The following is a 20550-nucleotide window of genomic DNA, read 5'->3' on the forward strand; positions in this document are numbered from 1 at the left end:
TGCACCATATCCAGCTTACTTTTTCTTATGATCGTTAAAGATAATCTCATATTTTCCACAGGCAGACGACCGAACGTGCGACTTTGCAGAACCAGCTCCAGCATCTTTTAGAAGCCCAGAAATCTGAGTGCACGTCATTGCCAACGTCTCCCAGGTAGATTTGTCAAACATGTACTTCATCGCAACAGTGCAGTTGAAATACAGTTCTGTTCAATGTTTAAATGTTTTTGCTTGATTTCAATTCAGTTACAGACATTTGTCTCTATGTAGTTCCAAACAGCAAGTTACTTGACGTATTGTATGGATGCTTCTATCACGTCAGTAAATTACACTTTACTCTTCTAGACTTTTTCATCTTAAAACTATGTTACATATTTGGAATGATGACATTTAGAAATCCCGATATAACCTGAGAGGGAGAGCTAACAAACTAGTAGGAGATGTTGTCTCCCAAGAGATGGGCCCAACTTGGAGGGCGAATGGCATAGAAGTAGCAGTTCCACTCCTAGTTTGCCTGTCTTCTTGCCTGTTTCTGGTGTATAGGGCCTGCTCTGTGACGAGTCAAAATATAGAACAAAATACTAGCTACCTGGACTATTGCGTAACACTTTTCTGGTGGCCAAGGCAGCATTCTGTCTATTAGCAACGGAGTCTGCTATATTTAAAAGTGCAACTGTACTTTCAGTCTTAGAGGAGTATTTTCTCTGGTTTGTCAAGTTGTTTTTTTTTGTTTGTTAGTTTGCAAACTCTCTGTCCTGGTGCAAATCACTTAATCTCTCCAGGTGATAAATTGATATTTAAATATGCTGCAATAGTAAAAGGCAAAACTTTATGAAATATGTTCCACCAAAGCAGATGATTTTAGTATTTAAGCGGTGGGAAACTGATAAGATAAGCCACGAGAAGCAAGCATCGGTAAATGCAGGAAAATATGCTACAGTCAATAGAAATGGAGGAAAGGTAAGTGTCACGCACAGGAACCAACGAGAAGCCACGAAAGAGAGGAGGTGGGATGAAAGCCCCTTTTAAGTTTATAATAAAAACAATAGATTTCTCAACTACAGCCCAAGCACTCTGCAGGCAAAACCTAAAAATGGGATGGTGGAACTCACTGATAAATCAAAGTGAAATGCTGGGACTGGCCACCTCCCGCCACCCACCAAGTTTATCTTGTTGTAGGGAGGGCGGTGAGATGTTTACTCGGGGGCATGACATATCTACAAAGAGAACCCCAACCCTGCAACTTGACGACCACCGTCCTCTGAATCACGCAAAGGTGGAGTTTAATGTGCTCCTTCACACATCTGTCCCCCCTCCCCTCCCAAATAGGCACTGTAGAGATGGAGCCGGCAGCCAGACAAGTAAGATGAATTTCTTTATTGTAAGAGAATAAGGTGAAAGCACGGGAACCGGTCCTTCGCAGAGGACCGCTAACTCCAAGCAGAGGGCCCGGCAAGAAGCTGGCGCAGCAAAAGGAGCCAAAGCAGTAAATAGACTAACAGGCATACCCGGATGTGTTAGAATGCCGGTGTAGGGTTGAGGGCTGTGTTTGCCGTAGCGGCCAGCTTAGTTCCCGGTGTGGTTTGAATCCACAGCTCTGCCCTCCAAGAGACCAAAGGAGATGTACCCACATGGCGTAGCATGATAGGAAGGACGTGGTGAGACTTCGGAAAAAGCTTCCGCTTTCTTGCCGTTATTGTTACTTGTGCTGCCTCCCAGTAAGTCCTTGGAGGAGTAACTGATTGAACTTTTGTTTGCTCTCTCTTCATCTCCTTACTCAGCTGTGCTAGCAGGTGGCAACTGTGTTTTATCAGGTTAGTGGGGTCGCTTGTTGGTGTTGTGCCAGATTTCTGTATGTTTTACTGTTGTTATATATATCTAAATCAACATTCATGAGTACCTATTGGAGAAGGGTACCGAGGAGTGATTGGAGGTGGTGGACATTGTGAAGCCTACTTGCAGTGTTGCTCCTAGTGCCATTCTCGGGGATATGACTAGCTCTAAGAGCTCTCTACAGTTCAGATAGCCAGGGAGTACTGGGTTGGAGCTGTAAAGTGTGGCAAAGGCGCCAGGTAGTAGGAAGTGCAGATTTTCATTCCTCACTTTATCTTTTTGTTGTGAAGGGGATTGGGACATTGTGACAAACCTGGTTCTGCCAGCTTGGCCTGTTTAGTTGGCCCCTTATTCATTGTCGAAGTTTAGGTGGAACGAGGGAGAGTTAGCAGTCAGGTAGGGTGGTGTCTCCAAGATCACATATTATAATCTAAGCTCTGCTGCCTCAGTTAATAAAGGTTTGCGAGTCTCTGGCACACTTTACTTTGTGACCTCCTGCTAGTTTTTCTGGATATTAACTGAGATCGGTCTTTAACTCTCTTATAACACTGCATCAATCCGCTATTAATATGGAATTCGCACAGCTTTTGTCAATCCTACAGGTTTTTGTCATCAGGGTTGTTGAAGCTGCTTGGACTGCTACGGCTCCTTGTTTTGGCCAACAGCAATGACTCTGTGCACTAGAGAACTGCGAATTGCGCTATTTCATATAAAACCTCTAGTATTGTGCAGCCAGTGTCCACTGTAGCCTCCCAAGAGGCTTCATGAATTCCACCCCTAAGAGCAGAACTATTCCAGACTTTTATTTCTTCTCTTGGTAGTAGAAATCAAGGTTAGTCTTTAGTGATTGGGCCCGAGATCTGGATCCCGAAAGAGAGCTAATGTTGCAGTACAAAATTGAAATCTTCATCTCCTGAAAGGGAAATCATGGAGGGGGGGGGTTGTTGGACTGTTCTTTGATAAATCACATAAATATTCTGATGACTTGGGGGCACAATTTAAATATGATTCTCCTGACACATCTGATCTTTGTATGGAGGATTCTCTCTCCTCGCATCAACTCCTAATGACGTCTGCATCAATCCTGGAATGTACATTGATGCACTCAGTCTTATCTTCATTGTTGAAATTAACCAATAACCAGTTAATAGTCCAAGAGCATTTACTGTTGATGCTCTCAGTGACTTTAAAAGCACTTGGGGATAAGTCATAAAGTAATTGTAAATTGGACTCTAAATAGATCTCTTTCCTGTTAGGAACTGGTCTTCTCGTGTCACGTGGCCAGTTTTGAGGGACAAGCTTTGTTGCTCAAGATCTTCTGTATTGAACAATGACCCGGTGACAATTGCGATTTCAGATTCATAATACATCCATATATAAGGTCTCTATGCCCACTGTTAAGAGTTCCAGGTTTGAGAAAATGGGTGATTTGAATCTTGATGTAAACTCCTGTGGTAAATATAATTTACCGTATCTATTTTTCCATATAATTACTGACAAGTAAAAGAATAGCTCAATCAAATGAGAGGCAGAGTCCGTGGTATCTGAGTCATACTGGCTTTAATTGGAATGGCTCGAGCCATGGAAATCAATTCCATCAATACATGGGATCGGGGGTATATGCAATGATGGCAAAAGAAGTTCAACGATTTATTAACAGTACATGGCATATATAGTAAGACTGTACAATGGCATTGCATATAGGAGGCGTAACAAGTGAAAAAGAGAAGATAAGAACACATGTGCGTAGCAAAAAGGCGTGTACAAGGGTGTGCACGGAGGCGTGTGCTGGAAACGTCACAGAAAGTGTCATAAGTGGGTGGGTGCATAGAGGTAATCTGCAGAGTCAGCAGGAAGTGTGGATGCGCGCGCAGCTAGCATAACGTGACATAGTCGTGTAACTGGGGAGAACTTTAACACGAATAGAGGAGACAGAAGTCTGGGATGTCAGAACGACCTGGACCTATAACATATCTGGTATCTTGTGTTTGGAGGATGTATTGTCTAGAGTAAAAGGTCTCTCGGGCAGAGGCTATTCTATACTGAATGCTAGTGCGTGCATAGGTGTCTACGTGTCTACGTGCGGGGCCATTGGCCTACTATGGCAACGGGAGCAATGAATTACATGAAAGAGACAGGAAGGCTTGCTCTTTGCTCTGCAGCCGGGGATATGTTTACCTAAATCACTAGACAGGAATGTATTTTCAAGGAGGCCGAACAGATAACTTGAAGGCAAAATACTGTCTTGGCAGGCAGGCCAGGTTGAGCCAGGCACCGCTTCGCTTGGCAGGAAGTAAGGCAGAGGTCAGGGATGCATCTTCATGCTGCAGCTTTCAGAGGCAGAGACAGAAGTGGTTCGAAGGCAGAAATCAGGGCCTAGCTCGGCAGAGCCAGGAAAAACGTGAAAACGCACCATGTAAAGACGTTGGCATGGCATGGTTAGGAACTGAATTATCGATCCATTCATGGTGGATCTGAAAGAGGACATATTAACGTTGGACGCAAATGTATTTGCGTCTTCATATTCGGTCATGGAGGGAAATTACATGTACTTTAAGCACGTACATGGAGACGTTGGGGTACACGTTAGGGGACATACTTGACCATAAACATTTCAATTACCTCATTCCCTCCTTGTCCCCTACGTTCCCTTCAGGATATATCAATCTTCATGAGTCCATCTATCTGTTCATATAACATCATTTGCTCATCTTTTTTCAGACGGGAACTTGAACATGGATTTGGATGGGGAATACAAGATGTGGCGCACAAGCCGCAAATCGCTGGCCCACATTGCAGACATAGACAACAACTGAATACTATGGCCAATGCAATTCCTAGGAATGACATTACTTTCCATCCCCAGGCTGATATTACACTCCAGAGCCAACCGGACCAAGTCCAGATGCCTGGATTCTGGTGTATCTGACTTGCAATCTTGTGGAGCCGAGTTATGGCTCTATATACTGACGGTGCGTTATTAGGAATGAAAACGCAACAACTGGATCCGATGACTCTACAAGCCCCGCCCCTATCTGCCAGGATGACGTCAAGGACGAGACGATTTTGAAGAACGACGAGTCTCATAGCAGACTGCTCTTCTGTCAAGTTACCTAGGGCAAAAGTAGTTTCATTCACTACTGCTTCAAGGGTTCTGGTCAATCTACGTATCAGTTTACTATTTGAGACAGTGCCTAGATAAGGAAAGAATCCCTTATTGAAATCTGTGTATTGTTCCCATGTGGTTTCAGTCTGATCAACTATCGGGAGATCTCTCTTGGGTCTAACATGAATGAGATGAGAATTTCTATGGTAATTAGGTGGGGCTAGAAAAACAGGTGGCAGTAGGAATGCAACGTAACAAGTACCATCCCAGTCTAGAGGTAAACGTATATAAGCTGTATGGCCACAAATGAAATAGGAATGTCGGGAAGCCTTGAATGTAGACTTGCCTTTATCACTGAATTCAATAACTGTATGACAATCGCTGTGTCCTAGATGTACTGAACCATTCTTTCTAATGCATAGGTCACCTTTCACTGGTAGAACTGAAATAGAGGGTGAGTTCGAACTAGTCTCTGACTGGACATTCAAAATCATGAGGTTAAGTGTAAAATTACCTAATCCATATACTTCGTTTTCTAGATCGGTACCTGTCATTTGGGGAAGACCCTCCTTGTCTGGGAAACATGCCTTATTCATAACTGTATTCAGGTCTCCCCATATCCAGTTACCTTGGGAAACTTGGGACTTACTATCTAACGAGGATATTAAACTAAACCATGCACCACAGGAACCATTATGTGTAAACGGGTAAGGAAAGAGAGGCAGAGCTCCCTTATAGTTCTGATAGAAAGGGAGTCGGCCACATACCCAGCAATTAGTGGCATTGCTGGTCTGGTGCGAATGGTGTAACATACGGATGAATGAATTGTTGCGCAGCGCAAGTCGGTAAGAAAGCTCATGCGGGGGCTGATCACTAAAGGTGTGCTCTGCAGTGTCATTGAAAGAAGAATGTGCTTGTATAGGAAAATATACGTGTAACATCCAACTTATGATAATAATCGTAAGACTCAGAAAAAACATGACAAGTAAAGTTACAATACAATAGCTGCGGAGATTCTTGCAATATTTCTGTTTCTTGATCTCCTGTCTATCTCTCTCTCTATTGGGGTCTATCTTATACATGTCAGGAACCTGTCTAACCGCTTCACCCAGGAGGGGACTTAAACAATTAAACTTACTAGACCTCAATTTCAACTTGTACTCCTGGGACGGAGTTTTCTCTACCAGGGGGAGTTTAGTATCAGTGTCTGGAATGCGGCAGTCCTGGGAAACAGTTTTTGGCGGAAGTCCATAACATTTCTTGACGTGGCTCGAATGGAGCCAGCCTTTCCTGCCTTCAAGTTTTACGGCAGTCCTTGTAGTCATCAAAACGATCTTCGGCTCCTTCCAACGGGGCTCCAGAGGGCTCGACCGATCAAAATTGCGGATGTAGACGTAATCACCAGGGACGATCTTGTGTGGCTTCACCTCGGTGTTGTCTGGAAAGGCTGCAGCGACCTGTGAACGACATGATTGTAGTGCAGACATCAAGGAGGCAAGGTAATCTGTCAGCATAGTACTGTCAACATCAGTTAATTTACGGGGCAGAGGCGTCCCCCACATATTTGGTGGCCGGCCAAAAACCACCTCATACGGGGATAGCCCTGTCCTAGAATGGGCTACCATTCGCATATAGAAGAGAGCAACTGGAAGGGCTACTATCCAGTCTACACCTTTTTCTGCACACACTTTGGCAAGACGGGTTTTCAGAGTCTGATTGTGTCTCTCTACTAATCCAGCTGCTTCGGGATGCCGAACACAGTGGAACTTCCATTGATAACCTAACAAAAGGGAAACCTGCTTCATAAGCTCGGACGAGAATGGCTGTCCGTTATCTGAATACACGACACGAGGCAAACCAAACCTCGGGAAAAATTCGCGAACCAACTGCTTGGCAGTGGTCGGGGCAGTGTAATCTGGGACTGGATATGCTTCTGTCCATCGGGAAAGTGCACATACAACTACGAGGACATACTTAAATCCTCGACAACGTTCCATCTGGATATAATCCATCTGGAGGACTTCAAAAGGATGATCAGGAGGATGAAATCCACCTTGCTCTACGGCAGGGTTCTTCAATCTGTGGGGCGCGCCCCCCTGGGGGGGCGCGGCGCCATCCCAGGGGGGGCGCGGGCTCCACTTCCATCTTCACTTTGTGCCCTGTTCTTTGTCTGGGTGATTCTCCCAGGAGGGGGCCAATTCACAGTCGACAGCTTCGGCTGCGGTGCGAGGCAGGGGTCTCCTCTGCTGAAAACGAAAGCAAACAAACAGACACGCTTTCAGTTTTAGCAGAGGAGACCCCTTGCCTCCCACTGCAGCTGAAGCTGTCAGCTCTGTGAATTAACCCCCTCCTGGGAGAGTTAGCTCTTCCCAGAAGGGAGAGAAGGTTTCGCAGAGGTTTTGAGGCACGGGCAGGGTGGGCTCTGGTCCAGGGCCCCAGCCTTTCAAAGGGGGTGGGAGTGAGGGGGAGTTGGGGGGGGCGGGAGTCCTTTAGTTATTTTGGGAAGGGAGGGAGAGGTTGCAATCCGGGCCATGAATCGGGACAGTGGGCTCTGGTCTGCGGTCCTCAACTCATGAGTATCTTTGTGTGGGCACCCGGTGTTCAGGGATGTTGGTCTGCAGATTTGAATTTGAATCATAAAAGGTGTGAGGGTGGAGTGGTGGATGTATGGGTGGGGGGTGGATGGATGGATGAGTGAGGGGATGGATGGTGAGTGAAGGGGTGAATGGATGGTGGGAGAGAGGATGGATGCATGAGTGGAGGGATGGATGGGAGTGGATGATGTGTGTATGGTTGGAAGGGTAGATGGATGGGTGGAGGGGTGGATGGATCAGTGAAATGGTGGACGGATCGATGGGGGGGTGGATGGTGGACGAGTCGGTGGGTGGATGGATGAGAGAGGTGATGTATTGATGGGTGAAGGGATGAATGAATGGATGGATGGATGAGTGAAGGGGTGGATGTGGGGATGGATGGGTGATTGAGGAGGGTGGATGGACGGGGGGATGGATGGAGGAGTGAAGGGTGGATGAGTGGTCAATGGATGGATTCATGAGTGGATGAGTGGATGGATGAGTGGGTGGATGGGTGAAGGGTGGATGGAGGGATGGGTGGCTGGGTGAGGGGGGAATGGAGAGAGAGGGGGAGGATGGATGGATGGATGAGTGATGACATGGATGAATGATTGGCAGAGTGGATAGGCAGGTGTGTGCATGGATGGGTGAAGAGAGGAGCATGGAGATGGATGGGTCAGAGAGTGCATGCATGAGTGGGGGGGGTGGAGAGCGGGATGGATGAGTGGGGGGTTGAGTGGGTGGACGGATGAGTGACTGGGTGGATGGATGAGTGGGTGGGGGGATGGCTGGATGGGTGAGAGGGTGGGTGGTTGTATGGATGAGTGGATGGATGGATGGATGGGTGGAGGAGTGGATGGATGGGTGGAAGAGTGGATGGATGAGTGGAGGAGTGGATGGATGAGTGGAGGAGTGGATGGATGAGTGGGAGGATAGCTTGGGTGAATGGTTAGATGGATGAGTGGGTGGATGGATGGATGGGTGGAAGAGTGGATGGATTGGTGAGGGGATAGATTGGGTGAAGGGATGGATGGATGATGGATGGGTGAGGGGGTGGATGGAGGCATGGAGAGGTGAGATGATGGATGGAGGGATGGAAGGTGGATGGGTTTGCAAGTGGTTGAAGGGGTTTGGATGTGGATGGGGCTCAGATGGAGGGACGGAATGAATGGTGGGGAGTTGGTGGATGACAAGGTGTACATGATGGATGGGGAGGGTTGTGATGACTTCCTTTGCTTTCTTGGAGCCATGAGAGCTGTGGTTCAGAGTGGAAGGTATTTGAATTGTTTGGCTGCTCCCTTGCCTATATGTTACTGTTCTGTATTCTATGTGTGCTCATGTGTGGGATCTATGCATCATGCGAGTGACATTTTGCGTGACGTCCAGCTGCTACTTGAATGCGGGGCCCCCATGGGCAAGGTCGGGTTCCATGTTTTGGGTTTCGCTTGGTGAAGCACCCATGGTGTGTTCCTTATAGTGGGTTCATCACGGCGGTCCTCCCTTTGGTTCACTTGTGCATGGTGCTTTACATCCTACAATGTATTTGTTTATTTGTTGGAGAGTTTGTGAGATTGGGGTCTCAGCACTTGCGGTGTTGAAGACTAGGTACCGTTTAGAACTGGATGTGGAGCACAGCCTGAGGATGGCAGTGGCAGGGATTCACCCACAGATTGAGAGTCTAGGTGTGGCTGGGCACCGGCACACCCGTCACATTCATGTTGGTGGTGTTGTTGATCTGTGTCCTGTGTAAGGCAGGGCATCCCAGTGGGGAGAATTTGCGCACATTTTGTCTTGGAGGATTGTGTTTTGAGCTGTCTGGTACGCCTCTGTCGTTTCGTCACACCCACTCACAGGCCTGCAGTTTGCTAGGCACTCTTGTTGTGTTGAGCATTGTTTGCCGGATATGGCCCGTGGTGTGCGCGTGGGAGTCGATCATGTGGTGTGCCGGATTCCCGAGGTTTCTGTTGGGTGGTGGGGGGGCCCAACATCTGGGGGAATTCAGCTGGGGGGGCTCAACCTGGAAAAGTTTGAAGACCTCTGCTCTACGGGAATGCCTTTACCTGGATTGAACTGACAACAGATCATGCAAGTACGTACTTTCTGTTTTGCTGCTGCTCGCAAATGTTTATTGAACCAAAGGTTTTGAATACTGTCTAACATAGTTTTTTCTCCTAAATGTGCAGGACTATGTGCTGTGTTAATGATAACTTGAACCATTGAGTCGGGGAGGAACCATGTGGCTTTTCCCTTCGTCATCCATCCCTGTTCTGTCTGGATCCCTCCTAGTTCTGTCCATTTCTTGATTTCGTCTGGAGTAGCATGTGTCTGTATGTCGATTACATCTAGGGCGGGATCCCTAACTGTCATGCAATGTGTCGGTGTCGGAATTACTGTCTTTGTCATATCAGTATGAGTATGAGTCTGAGCTGTATGCTTGGCTGTTCGATCTGCTAGGTCGTTACCCTGGGAAATAGTGTCTGTGACTTTGGTATGTGCTTTACACTTCATGATGGCTATTTCTGTAGGCAAATGTATTGCTTCTAACAGAGCTTGAATGAGGGGACCATGCTGTATCTTGGCACCGTGAGAAGTTAAGAAACCTCTCTCTTGCCAAAGGACTCCGAAGTCGTGTACAACTCCGAATGCATAACGTGAATCTGTGTATATGTTAACTTTCAGGTTCTTGGCTCGAATACAGGCTTGAGTCAGAGCAATGAGTTCTGCTGCTTGGGCAGACAGGGTGTCAATACGATGGGTTTCTATGACTTCAGTTTCAGTGGTCACTGCATATGCGGCCACTAATTCACCTGTACTTGTCCTCATACATGAACCATCCACATAAAGTGTCAGGTCTGGATCGGGTAATGCGATGTCTGTCAAGTCTTGTCTGGGCTTCGTCATAGTGGTAATGACTTCCACACAGTCATGTGACATAGGGTCTGTCGTACCTAACGGTAAAAGTGTAGCAGGATTCAGTGTATTGCAGCGTCTGATTTCTATGTGTGGCTGGAATAATGTCATTTCATAACCTGTCAGTCGTGCTATAGTCTAGTGCTGAGTCTGTGTTCGGTTTAAAAGAACTTCCACGGAATGTGGAACTTGTACTGTCAGTTGGTGTCCTAATACTATGGAATCACTTTGTCTAATTGCTAGAGCTGTTGCTGCTACTGACTTCAAGCACGCAGGCAAAGCCTGGGCTACTGGATCTAATGTACTGGAAAAATAAGCACACGGTTTGTGTGAACCAGCTTGATCTTGGGTGAGTACTGACAATGCAGTACCCTCGCGTTCTGTGACAAAAAGTGTAAAAGGTTTGCTGTAACATGGTGTCGCTAAAACAGGTGCTTGACATAGGGCTTTCTTCAAGTCGTCAAAAGCTTGTGTATGTTCCTGAGTCCAAGGAAGGACAGTCGATGACGCCGCCTCCTGGGTTGTCAACTGTATAAGGGGCTTGGCTAGAAATGCATATTGGGGTATCCATTGTCTACAGTAAGAGGTGAGGCCTATAAAGGCCCGTACTTCCTTTTGTGTCTTGGGCTGTGGCATACGTACAATTAACTGGATGCGGTCAGGTGTTAGCTGTCTCCCCCTCTTGGACAGCAAGTGACCAAGGTAAACAACTTGCTGAACACAGAATTGCAGCTTCGAAGGAGACACTTTGTGTCCCTTGTCGGCCAGGAAATACAAGACTGTCAGTGATGCATGTTCACATTCTTGTTCACTTCGGGCGGTGATCAATAGATCATCGACATACTGAAGCAGGGCAGTGTTAGCAGGCATGTGGATACTGTCAAGTTGTCTTTTCAATGCTTGGCTATAGATACTTGGACTTTCCGTGAACCCTTGAGGTGCACGTGCAAATTTAAAGCTACGGCCATTTAAACTGAATCCGAAAAGGTACTGGCTTTCCGGATCAATGGGAACACTAAAGAAGGCATTCTTGAGATCGATTACAGTAAAGAACACCGCTTCGGAATCAATGGCTGTCAATAGGGATGAAATATCTGGGACCACTGGGTACTGAGGTATGATACATTTGTTAAGCTCTCTAAGGTCAATCACTAGACGATAAACTGGAGGTGCATTCGGATCAGTGCGTTTAAGAATCGGAATGATAGGGGAATTACATACATTTGAGTCGGTCTCTACAACCACTCCTTGTGCAATGAGCTCGTCAATGATTTTCAATAAGGCTGCTATAGCCTCAGGTGGCTTTTTGTATTGTCGGATTCTGGGCAGTACAACTCCTGGCTTGAGTGTGACACGGTATGGTGTAATGTGCATACAACCTACATCAGTCGGGCCTTGTGCCCATAAATGTTGTGGTACGTTCTGTAACCTGGGATCAAAATCTCTCAACACATAATGACCCTTAAAATCACGAAGGAACAGTCTTACTCCTTCTGGAGAACAACAAATTACAGCTCCTAGAGCTTTCAGTGTTTTAATACCAAGCAAGTTTTCTGGACATGATTTCGTGAGCAATAAATCTGTAGTACGGGATAATGGACCAACTGCTAGAGGAACTGGTCTCGATACTTCTTTAACAATAGGTTTTCCTGAAAATCCAAGGTAAACATTCTGTGAGCCTGAGAGGGGTGCCCCTGGAACCTCGTCATGACTAATGGTAGTTCTGCTTGCCCCTGTGTCAATCAAAAATTTTCTGTCTTTTCCTAATACCTGACTATGTACATAAGGACCTTCTTGATCTACAGGAATCTCGATGAGAGGCAAACCTACTTCCCTCTCTAGGCTGTTTCATGAATACTGTTGGTAATCTGGATACTCTGACTGTGCATACTGGTACATCTGCTGTGTAACATGCTGTGTTGCGGCAATGGGCTGGGGCTGTGGTACCGCTACGGTCTGTTGTGGAATATGCATAGGCTGTACATTCTGCGGGGTATGTTGCTGGACCTGGTCTTGTCTAGGCGGACGTGGTCTTTCTTTCGTTTTACCTGTAGCAATATTGTGTTTCAGAACGGCACATTCATTTATATAGTGACCTGGCTGTTTACAGTAGTTACAGTTCCCTTTAACAGGAGCTGTTGAATGATTGGACTGGGTCGGACCCTTTTTCTGACCATCAGCTGGAACTGACTGAGCTACTAAAACCTTCATTTTCGTGTCTTTCATACGTCTCTGTTCGTGATCATGTTCCTCTCTAATTCTGTTCTGGTGATACTGTAACATTTGTAACATTTGGGAAGGCGTGTTTGCTTGCCAGGTGCTCTCGACTTTCAATACACGGTTCTTAACCTGGGGTAAGGAATTCTCGACTAATTTGGTCACAAAGAGATGTGGATATGACTCGCTACTTGTTTTCAGACCACTATTAATAATAAAACATTTCTCAAATCTAGAATAAAAATCACTAGTGTCCTCGTCTTGTTTCTGTTTACAGGCTGAGATTGCATCCCAATCCTCTTTCTTAACTGTCAGTAATCTAGGCAAAACTTGTACCAATAATCCTGGTAATGCTTTAGTTTTCTCCCCAAGACCTAAACCTGGGGTACGTCTGGTTTCTTCGTCTTCTAATTCAGTCCATACAATCTTTTTATCTCCCACCTCCCATTCTTTCTCTTTCAGTTTCTCGTAAATCCCTGCTGGCAACAATACCTTTAACATTTTCATAATATCGGGATATGTGTAATCTCCCATGAGTAACATGTCTTTTATTTCGCGGTGGAATCCTGCAGGGTCTTTATCGTGACTAGGTACTAGTTTCTTCATTTCCAATAATTCCATTTTAGTCAAAGCAGTGTATACGAATACGCGTTGTAACATGTTATCTGGCTTCTGAATTGGATGTACTTCTCGTAAGGGATTCTGTTTGTCTAGATGATATGGCTGTCTTACTGGGGGTGGAACTGGAACAAAATGTGGAGTTAGGAAAGTTCTGAATTTGTGACGTTGTTCTAGAATCGTATTAATCAAATCGGTACCTAGACCTCTCCATCTTTTCAGAAGTAAGTCGTCTAATAAATCATATAAGGGACCTGGATCGGAATGCTGATTTTCATACTGTGTAATGAGATGTTGGATCATGTACATGGCTACTAATCGCTGTTCATCTGGGGAAAGGCTTAAAAATGTTTGCGCTACTGCGTCATCATTATATACGTGGCTATCACAAGCCCACTGTACTGCGGACCGTGCCAGTTTCTGTTCATGCATTGTATGAAGTTCGTAGTAACCTATTCTTTCTTTCAATATATTATCGGTCTGTTGGAATACATGTTCAAGAGAACATAGTTCTGGAATTGGGGCAAGGAAACGTTTCTTGTTATCTAGACGAATGGGTCTGTCAAAAGGACTACTTAAAGGATACTGTTTAGGAGGTTTCGCTCTACCTACATACGCTATCCTATCTTGAGTCGCTGCTGGATTCTCGGGTTCTTCCTCCTCTGAGGACTCGTTTTTGTCTGACTCGGCTGCCCTTTCGGCATTCTGTCGGGTATGCATGGCTACTATTTCTTTACGGATTTTTCTAGACATCGCATCTATACAATTCTGTTTATCATGCTTACAATCTGCAATATTCTGACTCCATTTAGTCAATACATCCATCTCCTCTTGAACAAAACCTGGTCGATCTCGTTCTCTTATCAAACAATTAATCAAGAATCATAATATTAACCCTTGTGTCTCAGTTTTCTGATATGCCATGGCCTCACGAATACATTCAGGACCTTTTCCAGTCTGAATAAAATGATATATCCTGTCTAGATGGTCTGACATTCCTGGTAGTGTAATCAAATAATCTGCAACACGTCGTACACGTAACGAGGCTAACATCATGACCCCTTGCTTGCCTGGTACGGGATCATATCTACAATCTGTAATATATTCTTTAAGCTTTTCAGAAGGGGTCGCTTTCGGGGTACGCTGTGTAGCTAATTCTCTCATTGTCAGTCGCTGTACTTGTGGCGGGGTTCGGTGGTGGCCTCCTACGGCACCTCCCGAAGCGGAAGCATGAACATAGCCTGACTGTGGTGTAGCGGTTGTGGTCATAGCAGGTAGAAGAGGTACATGCAACGGAGTTGGACTCTGGGTTGCAGCTGTCCCAAACGGGTTATGCGGACCAGTAACAGGGGGAACAGTGGCCGGCGGACGTGTGGCAGGGGAAGTGACAACATGCACGGGAAGTTGATGACGTGGAGGGGTCGTGACCTGGATTTGAACATGCTGTTGTGCAGACGGTTGTGCATTGTTAACGGGTGGTACAGTTACATTGGTATATGCTGGAGCTACACCATCTAAATAGGAAGAAAGGAAAATATCTGCTGCGGACTGATGGAGTTTAGTCGGAACCAATGGTGGCGGTAAATTATTCGGCATTTCCGGGTTGGCCTTAGAAGGGCCCTCGGTCAGAAGAGGATACATGCCATTAATAAGTGCATTTCGTTGTCGACCTAATTGTTCTGCTTTAACTCGTTCAGCTTCTTCTATTAATTCTTTTTCTCGCTCTTTTTCTGAATCTTCCCTATGTTTCTCTGCTTTTCTGAATTATTTCTCGGTCCTTCTATGCGATTCTTTACGCCACAATTCTATGGCATCCTTCTGGGACTGTCTGGCTTTCTTTTTCCATAATGCTTCTTCTACTCTTATGATGCATTCTGCATCCCATGTTCCTGAAACAGGCCATCTATATTTCTCGTCTAAGTGCTTGGTGTAATCGACCCATAAGTCTAAGTACAGTATGGCATCTAAGCCGTGCTTGTGGTACATAAAGTGCCCTGGAGTGTCCCTAGGCGGAACAGGCACTGCTTCTTCGAGTATCCCTTTCCTAGTTCCTATCTGACGTAACTTTGGAAACAGTGGCATATTTACTTTGACTCGAACACAAAAAACACAGTAATAGAAAGCAAACAGTCATTCATACCACGACATGAAACCACATTAAAACATTTCGAACAGATACTGTCTAGTACATAGAACACAATGCTTGGAATCACGTGAGATAATGCTAGAAGACTCGAATACTGAATCACTGAATTACTGAATCACTAGATGCACTGCTAAACAGTACAGACCGGTCCCATAAAGAGACACGTCATACCGCGCCCACCTAAGTGAACACGTACGGACCAGGACTGTGTACCCAGACCTGTCTTGACCGGACACAAACTAATGCACCCGTCTAGATGCGTCCCTAGCAACGGTACTCACCGGGAAGCACGGAAACGGAAGGCCTCGGAAACTCGACTCGACTCGACTGCTACAACGTCACTGCTGCCTCACACTACGCATGCGCCTCGATGCTTCGGAACAGGTGGGCCTCTGGATACCTCGGACACTGCTACTCTCGGCTGGGCTCTGGTCGGGATCCTTCGCACTCCTCACCGCCTCGTCTGGATGTCGACCGCAGTCTCCGTCACCTCCGTAGGCCTGAGGGAGATACAGGAAAACCTGCAGATGCGCATAGGAGTCCGTCACGGCTGTGGCAGGGGGCAAGGCCTGCGACGCATCGCCGGCGCGTGGGGTGGGGGAGGGGTCCCTGTTCGGGCGCCAAATTATGTGGTAAATATAATTTACCGTATCTATTTTTCCATATAATTACTGACAAGTAAAAGAATAGCTCAATCAAATGAGAGGCAGAGTCCGTGGTATCTGAGTCATACTGGCTTTAATTGGGATGGCTCGAGCCATGGAAATCAATTCCATCAATACATGGGATCGGGGGTATATGCAATGATGGCAAAAGAAGTTCAACGATTTATTAACAGTACATGGCATATATAGCAAGACTGTACAATGGCATTGCATATAGGAGGCGTAACAAGTGAAAAAGAGAAGATAAGAACACATGTGCGTAGCAAAAAGGCGTGTACAAGGGTGTGCACGGAGGCGTGTGCTGGAAACGTCACAGAAAGTGTCATAAGTGGGTGGGTGCATAGAGGTAATCTGCAGAGTCAGCAGGAAGTGTGGATGCGCGCGCAGCTAGCATAACGTGACATAGTCGTGTAACTGGGGAGAACTTTAACACGAATAGAGGAGACAGAAGTCTGGGATGTCAGAACGACCTGGACCTATAACATATCTGGTATCTTGTGTTTGGAGGATGTATTGTCTAGAGTAAAAGGTCTCTCGGGCAGAGGCTATTCTATACTGAATGCTAGTGCGTGCATAGGTGTCTACGTGCGGGGCCATTGGCCTACTATGGCAACGGGAGCAATGAATTACATGAAAGAGACAGGAAGGCTTGCTCTTTGCTCTGCAGCCGGGGATATGTTTACCTAAATCACTAGACAGGAATGTATTTTCAAGGAGGCCGAACAGATAACTTGAAGGCAAAATACTGTCTTGGCAGGCAGGCCAGGTTGAGCCAGGCACCGCTTCGCTTGGCAGGAAGTAAGGCAGAGGTCAGGGATGCATCTTCATGCTGCAGCTTTCAGAGGCAGAGACAGAAGTGGTTCGAAGGCAGAAATCAGGGCCTAGCTCGGCAGAGCCAGGAAAAACGTGAAAACGCACCATGTAAAGACGTTGGCATGGCATGGTTAGGAACTGAATTATCGATCCATTCATGGTGGATCTGAAAGAGGACATATTAACGTTGGACGCAAATGTATTTGCGTCTTCATATTCGGTCATGGAGGGAAATTACATGTACTTTAAGCACGTACATGGAGACGTTGGGGTACACGTTAGGGGACATACTTGACCATAAACATTTCAATTACCTCACTCCTCACATTTTGAGCAAGTTAAACTTAAACAATGAAACAGATAGTAAGCGTTTTTAACAGACCTAGCACTAACAACCTGAATCATACTGTCTTGATAACACTTTAATATCGGCAGTATCCAAGTGTCAGAAAAAGACAAAAACAAGCTAAAGTACATGGAATAAAAAAAAATGGGGAGGAAAATCAGATTTGCCAAACTCCCTGAATTTGCTGTGCCGGAGGAAAGTCAGTCCTCTGTTCAAGAGCTCTCCGGGACTCATTTGTCTCTTTAGGACAGCACTTTTATAATGCAAGATATCCAAATGATTACATGTTCTCCCCAAAACGTGAGTTTGGATTAATAAATGGTAAGTGGGCCACCTCATTCTGGCATCCACTCTCGTATTCTAAAATTACTGAATTATTTCCTACATCCAGTAACCGCTCCTATCTGAATTGTCAGATTGTATGAAATCAATTTTTTAAAGTATGTAACATTAGCCTAATTTTCTTTAAAGATATTGCTTTGGTTGAGTTAAAGTCACATGTTAAAGAGGGACAGGTTTTTCCTGAATTGTATACTTTCATTCTGAATTACTTTCATTCTGAATTAATTTCTTCCTTGATTTCGAAACATAGTGTGTTCTATAAAATGGCATGGATTTTCTGCCTGTGTTCGGGATTGATGTGATCAATGGCTATTGTACCTCTCTTCTATCTTTCCAGCGCATCCACCTTCTTCTCATATTGTTTCACCTGGGAAGTTAAAATCCCTTGCAGCCAATTTGACAGTTGTTAAACTAAATGGCCTCCGGCATAAAAGCAGAAAGTAAAGTATGTGGCTATTAAGTAACTTTTAATGTTGGAGGGCAACTCCTGGTTCTGGCTCCCCAATGCGCTTGCCAACAGTTGTTCCTCCAAATACTTTGTGGAAGTCATGCAGCTGAAATGTGGATGGGATGCAGGAATTGTTGTCACTAGATAATTTTGGCTCTTACTTTGATGATGCCTTATTTATTTGTTTCTTGGAATACTGGTTAATAAAGTATTTTCATTTAAATAATTATTCAGTTTATTGTTGCCCAACCGCCCCTTTAATTAGAGGCCATCCCCGTGGGAGAATATCCATATTGTTGAGATCTTCTTTTGGTTAGAAAACTCACAACTGTTAGCCACATTACCTTGTGCCATGGTTGTGTATTGTTCCTAGATGGGTTCAGATGACTTATTTTATGCATTTTTACTGTACAATGTCTATTTTGGTCCAAATATTAATTTTTCTCCATCATGGTCCAATCTTCAAATGGACTTTCTAAGTCTTATGGCTAAGTATCCAAACTCAGTTTTAATTATGTCTGGAGAGATTTACACGAGAATTAAAACTTTAGCCTTTAGGGAAATAGGATACTCTGAATTAGATGCCCTTTGGGGTCTTTTGTCCCCCACTTTTCCAAATAACAAGTTTTGTGATTTGTTCTTCGCAATTATTATCTTAGGCTTCGCAGTTAAAGCCGGTTGTATAAAATGGACAATTGAATTAATTGTTTACTCAAAATTTTACCTGTCAATTAAGTTTATAGCGCTCCTTGGTTATATTTTTATGAAATATTGAGGCATAACTGTACTTGCTAATTTGGAATTGCGCCCCAACTCCTGGAGTGATAATTAACAACTTTTGTTTCATTTGATCTTAAGATGAGTGACACTAAATTATCTAGTTTCAAATTAAGAACTTGCTCAGGTCGTGTATATATTTGGAAATACATAACAAGTGATATATTAACACATTGTTTATATGACACCTTACAAGTGATTTCTGAAAAAATGAAAGTTAATGCTTTCAAAGCTATTCTGAGTTCATTCCAGGATACTTTTACATCTAGATTAAAAGTCACCATGATAACTCAGAAGTTGTCAAATAATCTTCTTTTTCTGAGAGTGAGCAAATATGCCAAGCTTGAGCTGGAAATCTTAAAAAATAATCATGAGGCGAAGCTTTGGCTTGGCCTTCAATCAGCATTTATCCGTCGCAATATTCATAAATTTTGGTTTTTTATAGCAAAAAGTCTAGGTATGGTTACTAAAGATACACCGATCCAAGTAGAGGAAGGTTCTTGGCACTCTAATTTTCGTAAGTTGTATGCATCCACTACCATCGACCTTTCCAACCTGAGATTGTTATTCCCTACCGGAAGTCCTGGCCATCTTGAATTTTCCCTGGATGAACTTGCAAATGTTATTTTAGAACATAATAATTGTCTAGAACAAGAACCGGATAGTATACCAGCCTGCCTTGTTAAAGCAGATACATTTTTATGGCCTGGAATTTTGAAGCTCTTTTTGATTGTTGTTTAAAGGCAGATGTAATTCCCAAGTATTGATAAGGTAGTAATATCATCCCCATTTATAATTTTTTTTTTAAAAGGTGGTATCGCAATCTCCCCAAACATTATCACCCAATTAGACGTCACAGGTTTAGAGGTAGTCCATTCTAGATGTTAGGCCACATCCTCGTACATCCTTTATTGAGAGAGGCATAGGGTGAGATATGGGTAGTGCAAGTGAGAGGCAGATTTTCTTTTTTTAACAGTAGAAGTAAATTAATAAAAATATAGATACATAAGTACATAGGTGTGTGTATATGAAGGATTAAAATACTTTCTGTTGAGCAACTGACCTCTGAGAGTGAGTCATTTACTTTTCGGTTGTGTGTATGTATATATATTTATATATATGCATACATATATATAGAATGTAATATATTATTATTGAAGTCGTATTTAATAAACTCAGACCTTTAAGTGTTGCTTTACTTTAAGGTAATTTATTTATTTTCTGTTAATAATTCAATAGTGCAGTAATTGTAGATAAATAGTTATGATTTTTACATATTGTGATAAACAGGAAACCATAAGCATCTAATCAAATTACTTCTATGGAAACTATGTAGTAAGCTATATACGTTAAGAATAGAACAATATAGCCATTAGTAATATGCACATTGGTTAAGCAGGCCTAACGAATATCTAGATATTTATAAACAAAATTACTACACATTTATACAATGGAATACACATATTCAGATGAAAACATATAATCAAATTAAATGATTATATACACAGGGATATGCTGTACATTTATATTTGACTGGTGGTTATGTAGGAAAGAGGCAACCATTGAGTAGTTTTCTGATGATAAGATAGTTATCCGTGAATCTTTTCTTTGGGGGTAATGAGTTCCTTAGTTTGGCTGCTTGAACAGAGAAGGATGTGCTATGTATGTTTTTTTTTTCTTGTATGTTGGGATTTTGAGGCGAGGCACTAACCTATAGTGGTCGTTCGTTTGTTGAATGTATTTGGTGATGTTATTC

The 20550-nt window shown here is 44.2% G+C and overlaps 1 protein-coding gene across 2 annotated transcripts in view; it reads left to right on the forward strand.

Annotated features, from left to right (window-relative positions):
- Positions 1-20550, forward strand: part of SNCAIP (synuclein alpha interacting protein) — a 440197-nt gene that overhangs the window by 363880 nt on the left and 55767 nt on the right. For both annotated transcript variants that reach the window (XM_086961078.1, XM_086961079.1), the window contains exon 10: positions 62-154. In XM_086961078.1, coding sequence (XP_086817204.1) covers positions 62-154 — 93 coding nt within the window. The remainder of the gene's footprint in view (positions 1-61; positions 155-20550) is intronic.

This window comes from Lissotriton vulgaris, chromosome 3_1 (genome assembly GCF_964263255.1).
Source record: "Lissotriton vulgaris chromosome 3_1, aLisVul1.2, whole genome shotgun sequence".
NCBI lineage: Eukaryota > Metazoa > Chordata > Amphibia > Caudata > Salamandridae > Lissotriton > Lissotriton vulgaris.